Source organism: Echinops telfairi, unplaced genomic scaffold, assembly GCF_000313985.2.
Source record: "Echinops telfairi isolate 266 unplaced genomic scaffold, ASM31398v2 ScPeMD7_7469;HRSCAF=8507_1, whole genome shotgun sequence".
In the NCBI taxonomy this organism is placed as follows: Eukaryota; Metazoa; Chordata; class Mammalia; order Afrosoricida; family Tenrecidae; genus Echinops; species Echinops telfairi.
The window spans coordinates 106,927,029-106,953,583 of record NW_022111373.1 but is presented as its reverse complement, the minus strand read 5'-3'; the positions used below and the strand labels follow the sequence as shown (position 1 = coordinate 106,953,583).

General features: G+C 37.2%; 1 protein-coding gene and 2 non-coding genes across 3 annotated transcripts in view; all 3 read right to left on the bottom strand.

Annotated features, from left to right (window-relative positions):
* Nucleotides 1-1,576: 1,576 nt before the first annotated feature.
* Nucleotides 1,577-26,555, bottom strand: part of PAIP1 (poly(A) binding protein interacting protein 1) — a 41,610-nt gene continuing 16,631 nt past the window's right edge. Inside the window, exons 4-11 of the mRNA XM_004703629.2 lie at nt 23,322-23,434; nt 18,675-18,786; nt 16,373-16,498; nt 14,266-14,372; nt 13,670-13,787; nt 12,924-12,978; nt 5,318-5,411; nt 1,577-2,786 (exon numbers count right to left, since the gene is read on the bottom strand). Of these exons, the coding sequence (XP_004703686.1) occupies nt 2,693-2,786; nt 5,318-5,411; nt 12,924-12,978; nt 13,670-13,787; nt 14,266-14,372; nt 16,373-16,498; nt 18,675-18,786; nt 23,322-23,434 (819 nt within the window). The 3' untranslated portion in view covers nt 1,577-2,692. The remainder of the gene's footprint in view (nt 2,787-5,317; nt 5,412-12,923; nt 12,979-13,669; nt 13,788-14,265; nt 14,373-16,372; nt 16,499-18,674; nt 18,787-23,321; nt 23,435-26,555) is intronic.
* LOC115873885 lies at nt 12,634-12,775 on the bottom strand. The gene has a single exon (XR_004048659.1). It is a non-coding gene; the product is annotated as a small nucleolar RNA SNORA4 (small nucleolar RNA).
* LOC115873846 lies at nt 24,414-24,619 on the bottom strand. The gene has a single exon (XR_004048627.1). It is a non-coding gene; the product is annotated as a small nucleolar RNA SNORA73 family (small nucleolar RNA).

Here is a 26,555-nt window from a genome sequence, read left to right as displayed (position 1 = left end):
GAACCGATTACAAGGAACTATGTGTGACCTCCTCCCTGTTGGACAGACAACCGAAAAGTGGGTGAAGGGCGATGGACAGGGCAAGATATGACAAAATACCAATTTATAAACTATCAACGGCTCATAAGGGAGGAGGGAACGGGGAGGGAGGGGAAAAATGAGGACCTAATGTTGGGGGTTTAAGTGGAGAGAAAATGTTTTGAGAATGATGTACAAATGCGATTTACACAATTGATGTGTGTATGGATTGCGATAACAGTTGTATGAGCCCCTAATAAAATGTTTTTAAAAAAAAAACCAAAAACCCAAACAGCTTTAGTCTTACTCTTCTGCCCTCTGTACAGATTTTTTTACATACCCAGCTAGAGAATTGTACCAGCGTTCTGCCATTCCCACCCCCACCCCCTAAAAAACTGAAAAACAAAACAGGCATTCAAAGTGATCCACGTCATGGCAATCCCATGTTAAAAGTACAATTGCAGATTTCTTGGCTGTAATCTGTACTAAAGCAGATGGCTAGGCTCTCTTCCATAGCACTGTGGGTAGGTCTGAACCACCAACCTTTAGGTTGGTAGATTAGCTTACACCATCTGCAAATTGCAACTCACAGCAACCCACAGCAACCCAGGGACTAGGATCCTCCAAAATGACCCAAAGCTCAAGTCCTGTAAAACCCCATTCCTGGCACACACCTTAGTTCCATGGCCTCTCGGACAGAGGTAGCGATGGTGTGTTCCTTTCCCTTGAATCAGATAGGACCCTAGTGACTGCTTTAGAAACAAGAATCTGGGGATGTAGTACTGCAGGACTTGGGAATGCAGCGTCTCTCAGAATGCGCCCTCCTCTTAAAATCCAGCTGTGCGTCGTCACATAGAGAGGTCATGTGTAAGTGGTTCTCATCAAGAGTCCTGGTCAAATCCTAGTTTCCGGTAAGCACTGGCTCATTCTGGCTTACCATACCTCCCTGTTGTGATAGAAATTGCTGAACTATAGAATCCAGGACAATTAAATGGCTGTTAATTTTAAGATGGACTAGTAACTGGAATATACTGCTAATAGTGCTCCTGTTAGTGGCTACTGTGAACACAGTAGTAGTTGGAGATAATGAACTAATGCACACAAACTGGGTGGCTATTTCAAACTGCGAGAAGTTTTAGGTATGCACAATCTGTCTCCCTTAGCCCTGGTCTAATGTACTGCCCCCTTCCTCCACCCTCCTCACCAAAGATACAGTGATCACTATGTTTAGACGAAGGCAGATTATGGTTATAACCACCATGTTACAGGAGCCATTTTCAAACAAAGAATTCTAAATACAACAATTTACCCAAACTCCTGACATATATATATCTCTATTACAATAAGAAATCTGGATATATTAATCTTTTACATTTACTAATTTTTCCATGAAGGCTTGCTGAACCAAACTCTTTATTTAATAGACACTGAATAGAATTACTACTATTCTAATATGTTTTCTCATTTCAGACCTCCAAGTAATTTTATTGTGTGCCAGGTAAAACTGTTTAACAGCAAATTATTTAAAGTATCAGGGTACTACTCCAAACACTTAGAGGAAACAGAACTATTTATATTTTATTTTCAAAGTCTAATTTTAATTCAGACTGGGCAAACAAGTAGAAGTGTAAGAAAGCTAATTGTATTGGCTGACACAGATGTACCAAATGTAAAACAGCGGATTATTAGCAGAACTATTTACATGCATATTTACAAGCAGTTCTTTTTAATATAAGTTTTATTTTTTAGTTAGTTGGAAAAAGAATTTTGACATTAGATAAAAATATTACTTAAATAGGGCAGGGTGGTGCCATATTATATAGTAAAGTATTAGAAAAGTGATCCTCTGGGTGTATCAATTATAAAGCAGATGAAAACTCAAGGGACAAAGATCCAGTAAAATTGTCTAGTAAAAAAGTCAACATAACTCATACTACAAAATAAAAAGAAAAAGCCTTGTAAATATAGCAGGACTGTTTTAGGCCTTAGGGAAATGAAGTTAGTCAGGTGAAAAAAAATTTTTTTAAGCATAAAAGTAACTGGAAGAACAATTATAGAATTGGAATAAACCCTCAGTGAAGAGTCTTGGTTATTTTGTTGGAGTTCTCCAAGTCATTTTTTAGTAACATTATAAAAGCCCTTGGTTTCAAACAGGAACCTGCATATGTAACATCAGTTGTTAATATCATAATCCAAGATTTTAGTGCCCAAGATTTTCATGACTGTGATTCATATGTGGAATCTCAATGAGACACTTAAGTTCAGACTGAAATGAAAGCTGTAATATTCATAATGAATGCTACATTTCTGTAGTCATTCTATTTTCAGGCTAAGACTCCTAAAGAAAAGTAGAATTTAAACGATATGTTGCTTCTAACCATCTAGCAAAATTTACTTTCAACATTTCATTTATTTCAAAATCGATTTTATTGCAGCCAAAACAGTGGAATTAACTGTACATAATAAACTATTATATATATATACACATTTTAAGTTATAGGGAATAGTTTATTTTGGCAGATAGTGTTAAAGAAAATTAAAAGTTGCATACATTAGTAACATAACTCAATATCCTTAATTTGGTATACGTGTGATGCATTTTCTTGCTTTCCTGTGTTCTGCTAAATCACCATATCTAAACTGCTGTATAAATCTGATATGCTGAAACTTATCTTTACTGCTTTCGCTTACGCTCTGATTCTAAACAAAACTTTTCATAAGCTTCTTCTATTTCTGGGTCCATCTCATCATCAATATCATCCAAGTATCTGTAAAAGATGCAAAAATAAATTACAGGTTTAATAGTGTTCCATTCAGAAAATGTCTATGCTAAGCCATGAACAAATAACATAGAGATAGGATGGTCTCTACCAGGACACCAGGGAATAACTGTTTGAAGATTACCTACGTGTCATTCCTTAGACAACAGCATGCTTCATTTAACAAGTTGTTTCACAAGTGTATTCTGAATTTGGAGAGTCTGTAATACTTTACATCTTCATCTCAGTGTGCCACGTACTTCCATACAATCAGAACTCAACTAGCTTTGATTCCTTCAATGAAAATTTATTCACATCCCTATTTAATTGTAATTAGATTTTCCTAACAGGAAGTTACCTTTGAGATCATCTAGTTTTTTTTCCCCTTCAATTATTACATAGTTAAAAACTAGTAGAGGAGACCCAAAACCCATCTGCAGGCAATTCGACATCCCCTTACAAAAGGGTCTCAGGGAGGAGATGAGCCAGTCAGGGTGCAGTATAGCACAGATGAAACACACAACTTTGCTCTAGTTCCTTAATGCTTCTCCCCCTCACCTCCATCATGATCCCAATTCTACCATACAAATCCAGCTAGACCAGAGAATGGACACTGGTACTGATAAGAACTGGAAATACAGGGAATCCAGGACAGATAAACCACTTAGGACCAATAATGAGAGTAGCAATATCAGGAAGGGAAGGGAAGGGGAGAAGGAGAAAGGGGGAACCAATCACAAAGATCTACATATAACCCTCTCTGGGGGACGGACAACAGAAAACTGAGTGAAGGGAGACAATGGTCAATGTTAAGACATGAAAATAATAATAATTTATAAATTATCAGGGGTTCGTGAGGGAGGAAGGGTAGGGGAGGGAGGGGAAAAATGAAGAGCTGATACCAAGGGCTCAAGTAGAAAGCAAATATTTTGAGAATGAGGACAACAAATGTATAAATGTGCTTGACACAATGAATGGATGTATGGAGTGTGATAAGAGTTGTATGAGCCCCCAATAAAATGATTTTAAAAAAAATAAAATAAAAGATAGTAGAAAAACAATATCTTCCAGGGTGTTATGTATATATGTATAGTGGAGGGGGTATTTAAAATGTCAATCAAGGGCTTACTGTACACTTCTTACTGAATTTTCATGACCACTGTAAAAGGATAAGGTCTACAACCATTTTTATGTTGGGGCTGAGGAACACAGGGAGATTAAAAGAATAAAGCATTATCTTGGTTTTGTGTTAAGTTCAGATTTTGACTCCAAATGTTTTACCCTTTCTACACTTTCCCCCATAATGTCATGCTCTTCTACACCTCCGCGCCGCTATCCATTTCCACTTCAAAGTGCCACCTACTCTCTGGCGGTCCTGTCATTAGAGACAGGTGTTTTTCCTTTGGCCTGCATTTTCCAGTACAGGGCAATACGCTGATGCAGCTGAGTTCATCAGGGTGGAAGTGTGTGATCCTTACCCAGCATAACTTCAGAAGATAACTTTTGCTTGGATCTTATGTCCTTGTTTTTTTTGTTTTCATTACTAAACTATCATATTAAAAAGTACACCAATATAACTAGATATCAAACTAGTCAATGATTAAATACCACTAGATTCAAAAGAATAGATTCACCTAATTAAAAAAGAATCCTTTAACATACACAAGAAATGGAATAAGAAAAAAAAAAGAAATGGAATAAGAAAAATCAAAGTAACGTATTTATTCTTCTTTTCCTTAGAAAAAGAATTTTAGCAGCTCACCCACATTCATGCATTTGTATGTAACAGAGCTGGGACTAAACCTCACAAGCACTGGTCCTTCTATAAGCAAAACCATACAGTCTGATGGCAAGTAAGTAATACACCACTTTTTTTTAATTACAGAGATTGTCAAGTAAAGAAATTGACATTTGAGAACATAATTGCTATACATATCTTCCTGCCAGGCCAAACATTTTCATCCAGTAATACCCTGTGTCTTCTCTAATCATAATTTATCCTTCATAGCTAAAATTTGAGTATTTTACTATGGGCCAGAGGGATGTTCCAAGTACATTTTATGCATACTCATAAAACCTTAGTTGTTAATGTCATGTATTTTATGAACTGAGAAACAGGCATAGAACTTGCTCAATTTAAATTAAAGATGTGGCCACACTTTCCAGAGATGGCCTGTATCTTATCTATGAGAACAAACTATCAAAAACTTTGCTTTCACTCAAAACAAAACAAAAAAAAGATTTGCAGTAAATTTAGAGCTACTTAAGTATGATGGAACTATTAAAAAATTTTGTGCTTAAGTACACATATTAACAGGGGTTTGGTGTTTTTTTGGACCCTTAACTACATACACATTTTCAAAATCTGACTTGAGTTTTCTAGTATGATTTTCTGAAAACTGTTGTTAAGTACTACCATGTATGCCACCACAGAAATCAATATACATGTTCCCTTATCGCCACTATTTTCTAATCTAAACTCCTGTGGAAATGAGCCAGAGAAATATCACAAGTAAAATTACTAACTAAAGATAACTTACGGATCACCAGCCCCCGATAAATCTGTTCCATTTTCTTCATAATCTGGAAAAAAGTCTTCTCTTTCAAGTAGTTCTTGATATTTCTCTTGGTAATCTATAAGATAATAAATAAAATAAATTAATACTGAGAAAAAAATATAACAGAGAATCACATATGTCCTACTCCAAATTCTCATTCTCATTAAACTCTCAATTATGTGTCTCAGATATAGCTTTTATAAAATTTTAATTTTAATTGGCATGCTATTGTGGTCCAGGGCACGCTTATGAATCTTCAATTATGTACATGAGTAAAAAAAACCCTTGTGAGAAATTCCATGATTTTTTTTTTTTTTTGGTCCTTTGGATATTCTTCTCCAGAATACACTCCTGCTTTTTTTCTTCCACACGGAAGGATTTTAAGCAAACACTCCTGGCTAACAGATCCCCTATTACTCCTCCCTAAGGAGTTAAAGTGGGAGCTATCTGGTTAGCAAGCTGGCAACTAGTAGGCCATGTTTCTGTCAGAAAGGGCTAGCCTACCAAAGGTTCTCTGCACAGGAGCTTTCTTTTTCTTTCCTGCTCTGAAAGACAGTTTAAAGGCTCACAGATGTCTCAGCCTTGCCAGACCCCAACCTCTTCCAAGGGAAAAGAGGTGATGATCTAGATCTCCAGGGACCAAGTGTCTTAGCAGAGAAGCGTTCTCTTTACTGGGACCCTGTAAGATTAGCATGTCTTAGGAAGGAAGCCTGGTGGCCCTGTGGCTATACAGGATCTGTGGTAAGCCATGTCCAACTGGAGGGCAATGGGTTGGTAGTACAGGTTAGGAAGTTCTTAGCTCTGAATAATTTTTATTAAAATTAGTTAACTTAAAAATATTTTCTTATGACCATCAGCCACCTCAAGTTTTGAAACTAAAAATATTTTACACTAGGTAAAAATCTTGTTTATCCAAGCTTCTCAATCTCTCTAAAACTATGCTGTTGCAACTTAAAGGGCTGGTGACATTTTGACCTCTGGTTGTGACTACGTGGACTACCAGTTAAATTGTTATCATCAACATTTAAGGATACTACATAAAGCCTTCTTTTAAACTGTTGGATTCACTGAAAATAAAGCCAAGTGAGTTGAGGGTAGAAAGAGAAAGTAAAACAGAGTGATCTATACCCACTCACTCCTCACTGTTATTGTTCATTCGGAAAGATCAGGTCATTCATTATATCACAGTTGTGATTTTGTGAAAATGGAGGATGACCACATTAGATCACAAAATGGAAGATGACTATACATCATTGCACTAACTCAAATTACGCCACCTTATAACTAAATGCCAAACCACATAAAATCATGACCTGGGCATGCTGATGCCTAATTTTAAATATCACAGTCAACATTACTCTTGCTGAGCACCTTAGCACAAGAGCTGGACGACAGAATTTTCTTTACTATTGTAAATTCATAAGGTGAGATCAGAAACAGATGATCAGCCGGGAGCAGGTGTACAAGGGTAAGTCAAAGGGCAGTGCGACTAGGACTCAGGTCCCTGTGCACACACGCACGCACAGGTTTCCTCCTAACAAAGATGCTGAAACCTGACTCTGCAACTAGTGGACAGCTGTCGATAAGTCCTCTTGGTAATATATTTTCTCTTAGACTTCTTAAGCGGCCTTAAAAAAAAAAGGCCAAATCCAAATAGTGGTTTCCTAGGGGATCTGCTGGGCCAGTTAAATTCAAGTCCGGGAGGTCAGCTCCAAAGGTTATGGTGACTGTTGGAATTCCAAAAGAGTAATTGATAGATTCCCCCACCCCACCCGGGACACAGAATGATCACAGCAGCTTATTACGAAGAAATTTTGAGAACACTGAAAACTGTATTGGTGAGAAAATGGCTACAGAAGTGGCACCAAGGAACTAATTTCCATCACGACAACACACCCGCTCATTCTTCAAGGGTAGCAAGGGCTGTCCCATGAAAACTTCATCGGTAACCTCAGCCCATCTACCTTAGTCTTGATTTTGCCCCCTCAGGATTTTTTTTGTTCCTATAATTTAGCAATTACAAGGAACACATGATTTGAGTCCCCCCACAAGGATGCCCAAATGGCCATTTCGATGTGGTGTAAACTGCAGAGTGCAAAGATCTTTGGAGAAGCATTAGAGAGATGGAAATGCAGAATTCAGAAGTGTTAAGAAGGAGAATGTGCTGGGAAACAATCACGTCACATTTTGATATTTTTGTCTAGTAAAAAGGTTTCTGTGATTTTTTTAGCAATAAGTTTTAACACACTTTCGTATATAACTACCAAAAGTGCTGTAGAGCTAGGAGACTTGAAAGACTGGTGTTGGGCTCTGAAACCAAAGGGCGTAAACACCTTGGTCAGAAAACTGAACCTTGGGCCCCAAGTGAGATAGGAGTCTGGAATTCAGATCCTAATCCTATTTCAACCAGCACAAACCTAGGATACTGAAAGAGTTACTATCTGACAAAAAGGGTGGATCAGGAAGAACAGGAGTTAAAAACAAGCAGCAGTAAAGGGAGATGGCAGAAATAAATCTTGCTTGTTTCGAACTGAGACAGATGTACTCTATAGAAAGTGGCATTCCTGAAAATGTGTATTGCTGGGCCTGCACCTCAAAGCTTTACTACCTACATCAAAGACCTCTTTGACAAAAAATAAAAAGTTGTCCCAAACTAGTGATAATCCTGTGACTCCTGGTAGAAGCAAATATAAAATTCACTTTGACAGATGTTTCCATGATCCAAACACAAGGCTGCTTTATGCATGAAGAACAAATTAAGTTGAAAAAGTAACACATTTATTAAAAGGCCATAATATACGAGGGCTTCAAAAATTTCATGGACTATTTTCATTCTTTTAATTCCACTTTTGAAATCCCCTCATAAATATAAATTTACTCGTGTGTGTGGGTGTGTACATGTGTGTGTCAAGAGAGCAAAAATCATACAGCAAACGAAGTAAATTGTTGATAAAAAGTACATCTGGGGGAAAACTAGATGTATGTTCTTTTATTTCTGTATCTTTTCTGTAAATTTGAAATAATTTCCAACTAAGTTTTCAAGACACTTAAAGATTATTTCCCAGTAGGGTGGAACCCCCAAAACTCAAGCAAGAAACAATTTCCCATGTGTGATAAAAATAAGCATGTTTAGGATGATGAGAAAAAAGTACTTGAAACTTTAAGGACGTTATTTTGAACAAAATGATTTGAATAACAAACTGCATTTCTACATACAAAGTAGATGCTAGAAATAATTAAATAAGATAAACAAGAAGATTCAACACAGATTAAAACCAAAGCACCAAAATGAACCCAGGTGAAGAAAAGGGGAAAGCGGGACTTGTTTTATAAGCTCTGGTAGAAAGCACAGACTGCACCAACGATAGAAAGAGCGCCCCCAGTGTGAATCCACATAAACCAAAGGAAGAGCCATGTGTATAAATACAGGAATAAAATACACAAATTTATATGGGAGCCAACTGGTACACAAAAGTGAGCATTATAGCTAAGAAAAGGAAGACTGCTGCTGACAATAAACGAAAACCAAACGCACTGCCACTAGAGCTGCGTCCGTAGGTTTCTGAGACTGTAGCTCCTTTTCAAAAAAATATTTTCATTAACATATCTTACTCATTCCGATATATTCTTTTCCTTCCCATACAGTTCTGTTGTTCAGTCCCACCAGGTGGGGCTATACAATCATCAATACTATCAACTCCTCCCTCCCCCACTCTTACTCCCCATACCACCCTCAGGGAACCATTACTCCGGTCAGTGTCTCTAAGCAATCACCTATCTTGACTACCATGTATCGAGAGATCTTAAATGAACAAATGAACATACACAAGTCTAACATGACCAATGAGGTATATTCCGTACGGTCCCTAACAGTAAGGGGAGGAAATCTTAAAGAACTAGAAGATAGTTATGTGGTTTATCAGCGCCACACTGCACCCATGAGGCCCTTCTAATAGGGACTGTCCAATTGTCTTGATGGTGGGCTTCGGGTCTCCACTACATCCAGTCCCCTTCATATCACTTGGATGCATGTTTTCAAACTTCTGATACCTCTTCCCAGTAACATTTCATGATCACACAGCCTGGTGTGCTTCTTCCTTGTGGGTTTTGTTGCTTCCCTGCTAGATGGCTGCATGTTTAACTCCAAGCCTATAAGGACCCAGATTGTTACAGCTTTTGATAGTACCATCAGTTTTCTTCACCACATTTTCTTATGCACCCATTTTGTCTTCAGCGATCATGTCAGGGAGGTGGGTATCATTCAGTGATTATGTTAAGAAGGTGGGTATCAAACAGTGCCACATTATTAGAACAAACCGTTCTTGTACTGAGTAGATTTAAGTAGAGGCCCGAAGTCCATCTGCTTCCTTGTTGCATTTATATATATATCTATATCTATATATATAGATATATATATATCTGTATGTATATATATAGATATACACATATACACAAATATACACGTTCATTTACACACACATACACTTTCCTCCTATCCCACTATTATGCTTGCTTGTCATTCACCTCTCAGTAATTCCTCTGAGATACGATTCGATTGATCAAACACATCCAGAAAAGCTACACCCTTATTGTGATCCATTTTAGAACTCTTACTATTCTCCTGTACCGGTCATTGTTGGTTCCCCACTCACCTCCCCCCACCACCCGTGCCCCCCAGGAACTGTTGGTCTGGTTGGTCCCTGTCGGACACTGTAACTCTTTATGGGAGCAGAAAGCCCTATCTTTCTCCCTTGGAGTGGCTGGTTGCTTTGAACTGCTGACCTTGTGGTTGGCAGCCCAACAGGTACCCACTAATGCACAGGCTCCTTGCTGAGACAGGAGTGCTATGGAAAATATTCAATTCTTCCTATATTGCACCCATAAAAATAAATGAGATAAATTAAAGACATACATTAACAAATGCAACAAAAACTTATTAAACAGAATTTTAATAATGTTATGAAAGATTTCTTCAATAAGTCATAGAAATCACAAATGAGACTGATAAAGTTAACCACAGATAACATTCAAATGGTCACTAACCACATGAAACAAGATGTACAATGTTATTAGCTATCAGAGGGATTAAAATAAAAAAACAGAATAAGATAGCAATTTCAATCCCACTAGGATGGCTAATGCAAAAACACAAATAAAACAACCCCAAACAAGCAAAAATGCAAACAATGGTGTGGATCTGGGAGAAACCCTTAATCATCATTGGTGAAAATGCAAAATGGTACAGCTATAGTGGGAACTGGTGTGGTAGTTCAATAAACTAAAAACAGAACCACCCTGTGAACCAGCAATTCTAAAAGACTTGAAAAGGCAGACTGTTAGTTGCCTCTAGCATAACTGTCTCCTTTGCCATGACTAAAAGAACTAGATGGTACCTGGCTACCATTACAGAACATCTGATCAAAGATTCTAAAAGTCATGACCAATGGAAGGGAAATGCAGAACAGGATTTCAAATTAACTCAAAGAATTGGATAGGAAGCTTAGGGGCAATAGATTTATGTTAATGGGGAAGAACAGCTAAGAAAAGGTAGGTGGGCATGGTTATAAAGTAAGCAATACCAATGAATTGTACATGTAGAAGCTATTGAATTGGTGTGTGTTCTGCTGTGTATACTCAACAAAAATACAATAAAACAAAAATTATAAAACTTCAAATTGAAATAAAACAAATTCCATTTCCTTATGATAAAGACACCATCAACAAAATGAAAAGATAGCCACATAGCAGAAGTTAACTGCAGTTCTAAACTAAGGATCAACTTCCAGAATACAGAAGTATATTCTTATGTACAGAATCGCAAATCAATAAGAAATCAAATAACCCAACTAAAAAATGGACAAAGAGTACAGGAAGAAAATTCTAAAAGCAATCAAAAGCCCAATGAAAATAAATAGTATTTTGAGTTCTTGGTATTTCCAAGTTGATCATAATCTTGAATTATATAACCTTTTATTTCCCTAATAAACTCTTTAATTGTGGGGCAGGAGAATAGGGAATGGATGAAGCATGAAAAGAAATTCTGCATTACTATGGAAACCTGAAAAACAGCAAGATACAATTTCATATAATCAAAGTAAGAAATATAAGTCTGACAACAATGTTACCAAGCATGAAAGAACAGGAACCCACACAGCTGAATCAGTAGTAAAACTCCTCTGGAAAGCAACCAACAAAGATTTGGTGGTAGTGAGGATGCAAAGAATCTAAAACTAAATTCCTCTTCCTCACTCAAATGAAATCCTACATGAACACAAGGGCGGTGTAATAACAAAAACATGGGAACCAGCCATCTGTCTGAAAGTCAAGGATGCACAAACGGTGTACTCTGAGTAAATGATCATCTGACATTTAAAATGAATAAAATAAAGCTATATAAGAAGTGCTGGCAAAAAAAAAAAAAAGGTTGGCTCCCCCCAATTTTTTAATTTATTCAAAAATTCAACTTTCTTTCAATTCGATTTTTCCACAAACGTTTTAAGTACTCTTATGTATCAACATGGATAATACCAAAAATAAATACTGAAGAATCTAAGTGGCAAACGAATGTAAGTATGATATCACTTGGTTAATACTACTGTGTAATATCTATTGTTCATATGTATTAATTTAAAAAGGCACATTGGAATGACAAAAAACAACTTCAGAATTACAATTACCTGGGGTGTGGGAAAAACTAGGGAACAGAAAGGTTCAGTAGAATCTATAAGGGTTTTTTCTTTCAAAAAGATCTGAAGTATATTATATGGAGAAATGACACTGGTTAAATCTTGATAGTGAAAAAGTACACTATTAATTGTTTACTTATTTTACAAAATGTTTCATAATTTAAAATAAAGTTCCGTAGACCTTTAGTGCTACAGGATAGAACAGTCAGTACCTGCTATTCTGAGCAAACGAATATGAAAATTTGAGGAAAAATAGGCTGTCATTTATACCAAGGGGTATTTAAAACCAAATGAAGAATTCATATACCATTTACTGCTAATGGGAAATTTCTCCCCCTCTCACATTGCAGTCCTTTCTACCACAATTTTTATCTTTTGCCTACTAACTAGAAGTCTTGGTATCTAAAAGTATTAATCTATAAGCTGCTAATACAAGGATCTGAAACCATCTTTCCCCTCTAGTCTAACCACTCAAAAGTTAGTAACAGATAAAATATTAAGGAAATAAAAATGGGTGCATTTAATAGAGGGATTCTTCGTTGTTATGATGGAGTGGCTACATAAGAGCTTTACTTTCCATTTGAGTCAATATAAAGAGCTTTTTTTTTTTTAATTGTAGGCCACAAAATAGTAGCGAACTATACTAAGTGGTATAGCCCACTGTGGAGTGTGGTCTTCTCTTTATTCTCCCAAACAGCCCAAACTGGTAAAGGTTATTAAAAAACCCTTGCCTCCAAAAATCAACTTTTGGTATAAAGAGCATTTTATATGAGATAACCCTTTATCCTAGCATTTCAGAATGTGAATACTTAAAAAAAAGAACCACACTCTGGCCTGTGCTAGGGAGGGTGTAGTTTACTTGTCATTTGTTACAACAAGGGCAAAATTGTGAGAGAACATACCTGGATCAGCTGCAGTGAAAGGAACACCATCAGACGTATAAAATGTTGGTTCATTCTGGGATGAATCAAAGTGATAAAAAATATGCATTTCAGAATTGATTTTTTACAAGCACACAATGAGAACTGTCTGCACCTGATAATTCAAGAACATTCATTTCACTGGGAAAAAAACAAAAGAAAAACTATGGCTTTTAGATTGTTTCTCCAGTTCTTGTGCTCCTCACCCTGCTGTTATCTGAAGCACCGTGATGTATTGATCCATCTGTTGTATGCAGTGGTTTAGTGTTAAGTTTGTTTTTATCAGTATTTTCTTGAAGAGAAGAATTACTGGGTCTGGAGTTGCAGTACCATCGAACTGTAGTTGCTTTATGTTTGGCCATGTCAGGAGCTTCAGGGGATCATTAACCTGGTCATCATTTTATTAAAACATGCAAACTGAGTTTTGAGGTGCAGGTCCCTAATTATGAATTCTGTGGGAATAAAATTTTTTATCACATCCCCCCACTACTGTCCCCCCTCCCCCGCATACCATTAGATGAGCTTTTCTCTAGCTCACCAGATCTCACTGAAGGCTTCCAAGTCATCTCATTAGTTACCTGGTTTGCAGGCTGCCACCATTTGACCAAAAGCCAGTGAAGAGAGTTTTTAGACATTAAAAATAGTTTTATGTACTTCATGTAGAAATTCTCAAAATTTAATTCAAGCAAAAAGCAAAAAAACTTAAATGTAAACACTCGTATACCTACCATAAAATAGTTAGGATCATTTTCAGGTGTTGCCTCTCGATATGTGGAAGTTGCATGGACTCTACCCCAGTTACTGGACCGGAGTTCTACAAGCTTCAAGAGCATCTGTTTGACGTCTCTGCAAACAAGGTGAACGGGAGTTACAATGTGCCAGCACCTCCCCAAGACCTTAAGACTGTACTTCTTCAATTTAAAATGTATAACCAATGCTATGATTTTCCCAAAATTTCCTATGTCATAAATTTACTTTAACAGACTTAAATTTGTTCTATGTAACTGTAGAATGTATGACACTGAGAGTGGTTATCCTTCATATGTTTTGTATCTGACTGTACTTATCTATTGAACAAGTCTGAAGCAGTGGACTGATGTTAAATCTTACTATTCAAAAACCTTAAACCATTTCAGTTGATGAACATAACTGAACAGAATGGCCAGTGAGCAGAAGCCATAGCTAAAAATCTGTATGTTAAAAGAATTTCATAGGTCTTTAAGATTTCAAATTTTCTGGTGAAGCACAGCAGATTAAAAAACAACCCCAAAGAAAAGTCAAGAAATTGAGATTTAGTGGCTGTCTACATTGTTACTTTTCCCACCTGCTGCAATTTGCATCTAGGACAACATTTTCAATTCTCTGAATAATTTCTTCCATATCAGTTTTTCCTTTCTCCTTCCAGGCATCTTCCAAAACTGACCCTGTCAACTAAAATGGCAGGTGTTAGTAAAGTGAGGAACTCAAAAGGGCAGAAATTCCAAGAAGAAAGATATTAGTAGCAATTTAAGCATTCTTTGTTCAAAATGAATTCATATTCCTAATTATTTTCTGTCTACCATTTAATATGTAGGCACCTCCATGCTTTTCTTAACCAAGAGAAACTTAACTGCTAACAAAATTTAAGTAACAGATTTGCTACCTTGGCAATGACTTGTACTCCCTGCATGGTGACGAGAGGCTGTAAATATTAATCATGGCTTTTGCATCCCTTTCTTCCCTCAGTAACTCCTTGACACAATCAGAACCCTTGTGAACAGTTGTGTCACCAGGAGAAAACCTTCTGAAAGTATTAACCACCTACTGTAAAATCCAAGCCTTCAGCAAAAAAATTAGTTTTGGAAAATTTGTATCAAACATAGTGAGCCTGTCAGTTTTTCCAAAACTTAACTAAGCCTTTTTATATGAGACTGGTGATAACAAAGATGTGTTTTAGAAATACTGTCTAATGAAATATACAAACACTTAGAAGATCCATAAAACTCAATGAATTAATATTTTCCAAATGGTCAATGAAGGATGTTACAAAATGATACACAGGAAATAAATGTATTTAAATAGCAAAATAAGTCAAAGGGTTTTAAAATAACAGTATTAAAAGTTCATTGACATGCTTTCTGGTTCTACACTGCAACTTTCCTTTAAGAAACGGCAATTTCAGTTTTGTTGTCACATCAATAAAGAGCATCCATAAGTAAGTGAAAAGGTTATTAAAATACTCTTTCTTCCAACTAAAAATATGTATGAATCCAGATTTTCTTCAACCAAGTAATTCAACTAAAATGACGTATTTCAATAGGGCAGAAGCAATATAAGAATTGAATAAATGAAGCCAGGCATCAAGTAAGTTTGCAATATGTAAAATAATATTACTCTGCTCCGTAATTCTTTTGTTTAGAGAAACAGTTACTTTTTATATGTTTGGAGGTTTTTTTAGCAACTTAATAAATTAAAATTTTGGTTTTATTCATTTTTATTTTTCAAACAGCAAAATACTGTTAGCTGAGGCCTATATGAACAAAAGCCCTACTACTTCGATTTAGAGAATGAAGAGGTCCTGACAACAACTTTCTGAGAACCTCTATCGTTATCAAAATCACAGTCATAAGGCCTAAACATTTTTTAAAGTAGATATGTACAATATAAGAGCTGTACGGTAAAAGACACAGAGCTAAAATTAAGAGTCAAAGACAGACTTCCAAAAAACCCCCAAACAAACCAAACTACAAGTGGAAATAGACAGCAGGCAATAAATAATGCACACTGTGATTTCAACAACTGAGGGAAGGGGGATTTAAGGGTATGAACATGATGTCACTGACAAGAGACTAGCTCAGCCTCTGGGAGGGAAATTCAGCATCACTTGTCCATTTAAAAGGACACGTGCTTGTTGACTCACTGTGCTGGGATTTAACCTACAAAAAGATCTAGGTTAAACATAAAGACATATATAAAAAGATGACAAGAGATTATTAATAGTGCTGTAGAGGCTAAAATGAAAATAATCCAGATGCTCATCAACCGAGTAGCTAAGTAATACACATGTGTACAAAGCAATACTGAGAATCTACTAAATCAACCGGCAGATCTGTTCATGTTGACATGAAAAGATCCATCCTTGGTTAAGTGGAAAGAAAGCAAACTGCAACAGAGGAAGACAGCATTTCTAAGCCCACACAGACAGAGGTGGCAGGGAAACGTATGGGGGTGGGGGTGAAGAACTTCCATTTCTTACTTCCTAATTTCGTTTAAACAGCAAGCATGTATTTTCCCCAGTACATAAGCTCAAGGGCAGTTAAAGTGAAAAGGTCAATATTTAAAGAAGTTTATCTTGAATTTGTGTATTTATACACACCTTCCCTTCTTTGTCTACCTTACTTAGTAAATGGGTAAAACAGCTACATTTGGAGGGAAAAAAATGTGAAACTTACTTTGAGTAATTTTACTGCACAAATTAAGTTGTCATCCACAGGTTTGGAAAAGAGGGCATTCAGTAACTCCCGAAGACCAATCTGTAGAATATCTGCTCTTGTGACCTGTCCATTTGTCCCTTTGATCTTTGGGGACAGAAGAAAATTAAAATCAATCATGCCAAAATATAGTACAAAAATAATAGGAATATACTGTCATCTTGACAGATTTAGAATTACTTATATGCAAGTTAATACAGGTTTTACTTTTAGAATTATTTTATTAGAACTACTTCATATGCCAGGTTCCTAAAACAATTATTACACCAGAGGTAAAATTTAATGTTCATTTATCATATATAACATGGTGAGAATAATGTAAGCCCATTTAAAAGTTATTGCTTAATAAATATTCTTTAATTAATTATAAACTTCTTTAAATTCACAGCATTTTATTCACTTTTAATAGTATATAAAACACTCCATTTTGCATTTCCTGCCAGAAGAATTTTATGTCTAGAAGCCAGGTATCTTTATATCTCCTACAGACCTACCTATTATTGTTACTTCCAGATAGAAAATGCAAGAGCATATTACAATTACTCTTCGTTTGAGGCATGTATAACTTTTGATTGGTGCTCTTATTTTGGCTCATATAAAACTTAAGACTAAAAAATAAGACGTGAATATTTTTTTTAATTAGGTACATCTGTGGTTTAAAAAAAAAACAGAGTAGGTAGTAAATTATACTCTGGATTGGACAAAGATCTTTTACATGCACTGAGATGCATATTTGATGGATGATTCATGTGTCTTTTCAACGGTGTTTATATTACTTCATCAAATCAGGCCTTAAGAAGGTATAAACCTCTGGGATTCACTATTCAAAAAAAAATCCTTTCAGGACTTACATTGCCTGCTAACAAAGTCATATTCAAGAATACCCCCATTTTGATCAGGTATCAGACATCTAAGACCCAGAATAAAACCATTCTCAAGGTGAATGGGGGTTGGGGGTGTGTGTGTGATAAGAAATGGAGACCCAATGCCCATCTGTAGACAACTGGACATCCCCTTACAGAGGAGTCACAAGGAAGAGATTAGCCAGTCAGGGTGCAGTATAGCACCGATAAAACACACAACTTTCCTCTAGCACTTTGGTGCTTCCTTCGCCCCAATATCATGATCTCAATTCTAACTTACAAATCGGATTAGACCAGAGCATGCACACTGCTACAGATAAGAGCCTGCAATACAGGGAATCCACAACAGATAAACATTTCAGAGCCAACAAGAAGAGTAGAGATACCAGGAGGATTAGGGGAGGGTTTAGGGAGAAAGGGAGAAATCAATCATAAGGATCAATTAGAATAACGGAAAAGTGGGTAAGGGGCAATGGAGGACGATGTAAGATACGGAAAAAATAATCTATAACTTATCAAGGACTCATGAGGGAGGGTGGGCAGGGGAGGCAGGAGGAAGAAATGGGGAGCTGATATCAGGGGCTCAAGTGGGAAGAGAATTGCTTTGAAAATGATGATGGCGGCATATGTGCAAATGTGCTTGACACAATGGAGGAATATATGGATTGTGGTAAGAGATGTAACAGACCCCAGTGAAAGTATTTAAAAAAATAAAATGTAAGTCAGATCAACAACAACAAAAACTGGAGGAAAAAAAAGAGTTACAGTCTTAGAAACTCCCAGGGGCAGTTCTACTGTCTATAGAATCACTATGAGTTAACAGTCACTTGATGGCAGTGAGTTTTGGTCATAAAATATTCTTGTCATTGCAAATCATCACCAGTGGCTCTTTCTTGAAAAAAGACATAATTATTCACAAAGGGGACTCTGTCTATGGGGTCTGTGCCATGGTTCTAGAGAAGGCTTTGCCAGAGACTATGTATATAACCTGCCTATATGTCACAGATACTGTGAGCACCATTGATACCACTGGCTTATACAGATAAAGTGACAATGTAACCTTAAAAAAAAACAACCCATTTTATACGCGTTTAGATGTAAGCCTTATAAAAACAGATTTTATGTGGAAGATGAATACATAAACCAAAGAATTGTGAATCACAGTGACAGTCTCTCTCATTCTGTCGAGTTAGTTACTTTGAGCCACCAATGTAAAGTGCTAAACGCACTAATAATTTATGATGCACATTTAGAGTAGTCATGACCCTGAGCAGGTACTGGGCTGTTAGTTCTTTCTCCTCCACTACCCCTCTTAAGATGGCAACAGGAAACAGCGAACATATATTAAGTATGTCCTCAGGCTGTGTTCAGAAATTCACAACAGAAAACATTTTGCTCACCTCCAAATTAAGATACAGTTCTCCCAGAAAGAGGACAAATGCATGAAATCGTTTTCGAGTTGCTTCATCCCCTTTTGCAGCTTGATCTTTAACTTCATATTCAGTCCGACATCTAAGAAAGACAAACTTTTAATAACCTCACAATGCTCTGCTTTTTAAATAGCAAAACAAGATGATTGTCCTTTTAGGCTGTCTACAAGCAATAGAGAGGTAAGCACATCCTGATTTCCTATGATAAATAAAAATATTCCTATCTGTACAGAGCAGAATAGACATTATCTTTTAATACTTGACTCCTAGTTTTAAGAAACTGAGCATTAATTAAAGATAGCACTATTAAGTTTACAATATGCTTAAACATATAAAATATAAATATACGCAACAGACTTCACGAAGGCATCAAATAGGGGGAAAATGTCTCCCCTTATTGTCCTATGAGGGTTTTGGAGGGGCGGTGGTGGGGGCGGGGTGTTAAAAAGCAGGTTTTTATGGACCAGGGATGTGAATAGCCTTGTTTTATCACGCAGAGTTCACTGGAAAGTGGATTATGGTAGAAGTAGTTCACTGGAGTTACAATTTAACACTTTATCATTTAATCTCCCTTTTGACCTATTTTAGAGTTGTTTAGTTTTTAATATTTTCTGCTTTCTTTCAGATTCACTTATTTTCTATTTGTTTTCAATTTCCTACAGAGACACTATTATTTTAACTATCGTATATTCTCGAGTATAAGCCGAGTTTTCAGCACATTTTTAATGCAGTTTTTGTGGTAAAATTAGGTGCCTTGGCTGATATTTGGGTTTGCTAATACTCGAGTATACTGTATACGGTACTTTTCCTTTGCTTTATTTCCCCCCCTCTTGGTCCATCTGCTCCACACACAGAACAGCAGCAACAACCCGCTTCTCAGAGCTTATTGATAAATTAGTGGGAAAACTCTGGGAAAGTTGTTTATTTTCTAAAATTGATTATGGCAGTTTTTCTCTTAGAGATAGAGAAGATGTCTGTGGAAACTAGATGACTTCCATGCAGACAGACCCAGCTTAGGTTGGCTTTGTTTAAAAGGAGCCCTGGTGGCAGAGTGGCTACTCATTGAGCTATTAACCACAAGGTCAGCAGTTTGAAACTTCCAGCCACACATAAAGAGCTATAGTCTCAGACATCTCTCAAGGGCTATTCTATCTAGTCCTTTGAGGTCACCGATGAGTCAGAATTGAGTTTGGGTTTTGAGTTTTTATTTAAAAAATAGATCGGGGGAAAAAAAAAATCACATTTTGTCCAAGACTGTATTTATACTGGGTCAGTTTTGTGACCCAAACATATTCCCAGCACAGCTTACTGCGCCTATGTAGCTAATTCTAATCCTTACAAAGCTAGATCAACATGTAACCCCTCTCTCTCTTTTTTTTAAACTTAGGTACAGTAAGATATTACTCCTGCGCACATATTAAGTTAGCGCCCCATAAGAAAAAAGTCTCGCCATCTATAAATAGCACACCCTAGTTAATAATGGAAAGACTGTTAATTACTGCCGACACAGATACCCAAGCACTGTGCGGGCTGCTCTCCTTTTCTTGCTCTTTCCTTTACAACTCTGCAGTCAGTGCTTGGATGAAATGACCTTTTGGTTTTGTAAATGCCAAGGCTATGACTCTTAGAGTACCCTGAGACATGGAAAGTGGCTAAGAACCGTGTATGGACTGCCAGCGGGGCAACCAAATCTCCCTTGGATGAAGTACAGCCAAAATGCTCCTTAGAAGTGAGGATGGCAACACTTTGTCTCACATACTTTGGATATGTTATCAGGAGAGATAAGTCCCTGGAGAAGGATGGACATAGGTTTGGAAAAGGAAAGGGGCAGCAAAAAAGAGGAAGGCCCTCAACCAAGTGGACTGACCCAGTGGCTGCAACAATGGGCTCTAACGTAAGAACAACTGTAAGGATGGCACAGGACAGGGTGCAAGGGGTCACTGAGTCAGAATGGACTTCATGCATGTAAAAGCAACAATGTTGTGTACAACCATGTATGTACAAATTTCAATTCCTACCTCTGTCCATGGTTGATTATCTAGGTGAGAAGGAAAACCTCTACACCTTTTAAAGTTGAAGATATCCAAATTACAAAAGCAATATATGCTTATTTCAGAAGGGTTAAAACAGAAATATAAAGAAAAAAGTTAACTATAATGTCCCTGTAATGTCACTGATAGCAAAGAAAAAAATGAGGTAACTTCCCGTTTTTACCAAAGTATGTATGTATGTACACACACACACCTCTCTCTCTCTTAAATTATGTATTAGAATTGTGTCCTCCTTTTCACTGAAGGAATTTTGATGGTGCAGAACTTAAGTGTTCAGAAGCTGAACAAAAAGTTGGCAGCTGGAACTCAGCAAGCACTGTCCGGAGAAAGATACGGCTTTCGTAAAGATTACAGCCTTGGGGACTCGATGATGCAGTTCTACTTTTTCACAGGGTTGCTGAGTCTGAATCAGCTCAGCGGCAGTGGGTTTTTGGTTTGTTGTACCACTCACGTTTTCCTCTGTAATCGTCAAAAGAACCACATCCTATAACCACACAAAGTAAGGAGTAGGAGCACCAGAAGGGTAATTCTCGATCACAGTTGCACGCAGGAGCATCACTTGGGGAGCTTAAAAGGCCATGCTCAGGCTCTAACCTCAGCCAATTACATGAAAATCCTAAAGGTAAGCGTAGGGTTGGAGTCCCATTTTAAGTCTCAAGTGGCTCCAGGGGCCTGGGTGTGTTCTGAGTTAAACGGAGGGTTGCTAAACCAAAAGGTCAAGAGTACGAATCTTCTGGCGGCTCTATGGGAGAAAAATGAGGCTGTCTGTTTCTGTGAAGATTTAAAGTCTCGGAGACCCTAAGGAATAGTTATACTCTTAACTTATCAGGTCGCTATGAGTCAGAATAGACTCCATGGGAACGAGGTTCATTTTAATATTTTAAGTGGCTCTTAGACACAGCCAGCAGCCCTGGTGGATACCAGTGACTCATTCTGCCATCTGACCTCCTAGAAGTACTCCTTTGTCTCTTTTGAGAAGCGATAGTTGCATTTCTTTAATGGGACAGAGTAGAACCGTCCATGGGTTTCTGAGACAATAAACCTTTATAAGACTAAAAAGCCTCGTCTTTATCCTATGGAACAGCTAGTGGTTTCCAATAATATTTGGCCTACCAAATAATAAGTTAATTTTTTTTTCCTGAACCATATCTAGTCAAAGCTATTCCAAACATTTTTACTGAGACACCTGTCTTTTCTTAGTCATGCTGAAGACTAAGTGTGTCTCTGTATTACAGAAATCAGCTGTCAAGTGTTAAACATTTTCTCCACTTTCTGTTTGGCATGGTTGGTTATGAGTTAGGCTGCTAAACCTAACTCATGGAAGCACCAGCCGTTCTGGTGGGAAAAAGATAAGGCTTTCTATTCTTGTAAAGATTTACAGCCTCAGAAACCCACAGAGGAAGCTCTCCTCTTTCCTATGAGTCGGAATCAAATCAAGGGTAGTGGGTTTGGTTTAAACTAGAATCTATCAAGTCACCATGAGTGGGATAATTCTCACTCTACCACATACAACAGTGTATGTAGTTAAACACATTAATCTCTAGTCTAAGGGTTTGTGGTTAGCATCCCTTGCTTATAAAGGCTTCACCAACCAAAGATTTTTGTTTGCCAACCCCCTCCCTCTCCAGTATATGCCGTTTCATTAGTTTTTATTTAAGTCTTTGATATACTTGGAATTTTTATAAGGAGACAAGAGCCCATCTTTGTCGACATCTCCCATATTTTATGCATGTACTTTCATCAAAAGCTTAGTTTTCAAATGTCTTCTGGGCCCAGTTTCAGAGTCTATTAGATTCCACTGCAGTTAACTATATGAAGGAGTAACTTGTAATCATTTAAAGAAGTCTTCCAAGAACTAATGGAAAAGCCTTAACAAAAGTTAAGACCACCTGGTTATTGGGTAAGACAACAAAACGTGTAAAAAATCAGTTCGCTCCAAATAAGCTTATGAATTCAATTATCCCCCAAAGTCCTCACAAGTACCACCATGATTATCTGTGTAGTTTCACATGCTGATTCTGAAGTTTATTGGGAAAAAAGCAGCATGAAAGAACAGCAAAGATTCTACACTTAAAAAAAAACTGAAGAAAAGGAAACAGAATAAATATAAAGGACTTAGGAGTAATTTAATAGTATGGTAACAAAACAAAACAGATTAATAGGACATAGCAACAGTCCAGAATTCAACCCAAATTTATAAAAGATGCAGCAAAATAAAAGTGGCAATTCAAATCTAAAGAGAAAGAATAGACTATTCAAAAAAGTAGTACTGTATATGAAAATGTGGTAAGAAATAAACTGATATCCTTACTGAAACCGACAGTATGAGAAAATACGTAAGTGACCATTTAAGAGAATCTTTAGAAAAAGCAAAGCCAAAGATAAAGACAGCAGAAAAAAAAATGGACATATTTGGCTAGAAATATTTAATACTATTATAAATAACAATGGTCTTCCCTACCTGCCACTGCAACTCTCTACTATATGCCATCTTTAGAGAAGAGGAATAGCCAAATTCTAGTACATTTATTAGTTATTTCCTTCAATGTCATACATTCAAACTGACCTCTGAAGTAACAACTGGCGGAAGTTGCCACTCTGTGGGCTAATTGTCAGATGATGCGACAGGTAGTTGCACAGACGAGCTCCCAGATAGGAGAAGTTTGGGATAGATGTGGCCTTTCAAAAAGAAGAGAGTTTTACATGACACAATATATCAAGTTACTACAGCAACACTTTTATAACTGACTATATTACCAAGAAGAGCCTAATTCTTAATCATAAGGAAATCAATTTTCATCGTCCTCCCAACTTTACACCAAGGATCACAAGTACAAAGAACAAATATTTAGACCAAGTTCTTCCAGCATTTTCCTTGGCACCAGAAAGCAAACCCACAGACCATGTTATTCCATGCGAAACTCATCTTTGCATGAAATATATATATGTACCCATTTGCAAAGCAAGAATTATGAATGAGAAAAAATTTGCCAGTTTGAAATATAAACCCCCCACCTAATTAACAATAAAAGGCTTTAAGGAAAATAATATCAGATAACTTATTTCTGAAGGGTACAGAACAGACTTCGAGGCCTACTAGTCTAAAACACAATTTCTAGGCCCCTTGCTTTCTGCCGATGGGCATCGCTAACCTTCCTGAGTCTATTTCTCAATTCTTCTTTTGTTCTGTTTTGTTTCTTAACTCTTAAAGATGTGATTAATGCTACCAGGCACAAAAACTAACATCTAAAGCAGTTGTTCTCAACCTTCCTAATGCTGAGACCCTTTAATACAGTTCCTCATGTTGTGGTGACCCCGCAACCATAACAATATTTTCATTGCTACTTCATAACTGTAATTTTGCTAGTGTTAGGAATCGGGCCACCCCCGTGAAAGGGTCATTCGACCCCCAAAGGGGACGCGACCCACAGGTTGAGAACTGCTGATCTAAAGAATACTAAAAAACAAAACCACTTAAGGTAAAGAGAAACTCAAATTAGGCAAGTTACTTTTAAGAATATAACACTGAGAAAAATAGTACAGATCAACAACTGATAATATAGTCAAAATCACCCTTAGGAAGTTTACTTTTTTTTTTTTTTAAATCTAACTAACTCATCATGGAATAGAACCTAGATTCAGGAGGGGTGTATCAGAGGGCTGTTTCCTGCGTGGTTGTCTCCTCAGTCACTGTCCATGGGACTCTGAGAAGCTGTAGGAATATGCAGGCACAGGCTCAAGGCCTGGCTTGATCTCCGACGTTGTGGAAGAGGACTGTACATCACGGGGCACTGAGCCCTGTGCTCCTCCGTGCCACCTGGACAGAGCCCGGGGAGAGTGACCTCCCAGGAGTATCCACATCAGGGAGAAAGTTTACTTTTAATCATAGGTTTTACAGAAAAGCAGAAGACAACATAGTTATCTATTTCAGCAAGATAAAACACTTTAAGAGGTGAGGAAACTTTACCAAGGTCATAAAAATAGTTGACCAGTCTATGTCTAACAAATGGCCTAGTGCTTCTAGCCTTGCATGTGGTTCCATTTAATACCTGTGGTGACCTTAGGCAAGTCAAACCATCTCTGTGTGCCTCAAGGCTGTCCCTATAGAGTAATATATTCTCAATCATTTAAGTTCAAATGAGTTAAGTATATGTCAAGTGCTAAGAGGACCTGACAATACATTAATTCACCCCCTGCTCCCCATTATTTCCTAGACCTTTTAAGTTCGTCATTAAAGAAGAAAGACTGGCTTCTCCTGAGAACACACAAGAGGGAGGTCTTAAAAAAGTTTGTGGGAAAAAATCCATTACTTTTTTGAAGCCCATTCATGTTGAACACACACACAATGACATTGCCTAGTTTCCTTTAAAAATTACCACCTACTTGGTTAAAGACTTTTAAAAGTTCAATAAAGGTTAAGGTTCAACAGTTTTCTGCTTTCAATTTTACTCTCATACATAACTGCCTTACATTCTTTTCCACTGGAAAAGGTTTGTTAATCTGTCTCCATGCAATGAAGTTTTTCTGACTAACTGTTCTTTCTTATTGATTTTCCACTCTGGAAGATTAGCATTTAGCTTTCATACTGCTTTCCTCTATCCCAACTCCACATACTCCCTCTTCCCACTCCTTGCACTAACTAGTAAGGTTTACCACAGTTAATAGTTTTGCTTTTCCATTTAAAGCTGAACTATGTAATATTCCTTTCCTGCATAACTTTGCTTTCCCAGATTTACTCTTTTGTTTTTATACACTCTCACAGATACATTCCTAAACTCACCAGCGTATGTCTTTCTTCTCAATATCTTCACACACAGCAGTGTGTTCATCTTACCAAAGATAATTTTCTTGGGGCCTTTGGCCTAACTCCAGTCAAGCCTGACAGTTCCAGGACTGCAATGTAGCCACTATACAACTATGTCATAGACCCCAAAAGGCTCAACTTCAAATGGTACAACTACCTGGTTTTAAGAATTCTTTTGGGGACAACCCCAGAAACAGTTGTTAACTTGTCAGGCTATACTCCTGCCTCATGCTGACAATCTAGGACCAGGCACCTACTCACAAACTGAGATCACAGAGAGGAGAAACCAGAAGAGCAAAGAGAAATAAGTACAATTCTTCCATTTTCTTATCTCATAATGCTTTTCAGTTCATTGCAACACAGAAAGGAAGAATCAGGATAAACAGTGGCCCTATCTTTGTAAAATTAATTTCCTGAAACTTGAAAGTTGGTTAGATTATCTGAGGGACCAGTAACAGTCCAAAGCAACTTGGAAAAGCAGCCAACTGAAACAGGTAAAGATAACTTGCTATCACAACACAAGTACTCTTCTACACAGTTCAAATTTGAGTTATTTTTAATATCAATGACTTAACGAACCCTCAGTTTATATTTGTTCACATTGTTCATATATATGCCAGTCTCGCATACTGTTCAGTGTTTTAAAATCTTCAAAATTTATACTTTTTTCTCCCTTTCCACGGCCACCTACTCAATTTCCACTCAGAGCGCCCCTATAGGACAGAATAGAACTGCTTCTTGGGTTTCTGAAGCCTGCAGAGTGCCTGTGGGTTTGATCAGACAACCTTGTGGTTATCAGTCCAATGCCTAAAGCAAAGTGCCACCAGGGCTCCCTTTTCCACCTATTTATCTATCAATGAACAGTATACTGACATCAAAACCCAACCTTTAACTGTTAAGAACCACAATATGGACTAGTATTAGATATTTTGATTCTCAAGGAATTAAGCTGTAAGTCCTTGGACATTTTAAAGGTTATAAATAGTCACCATTGAG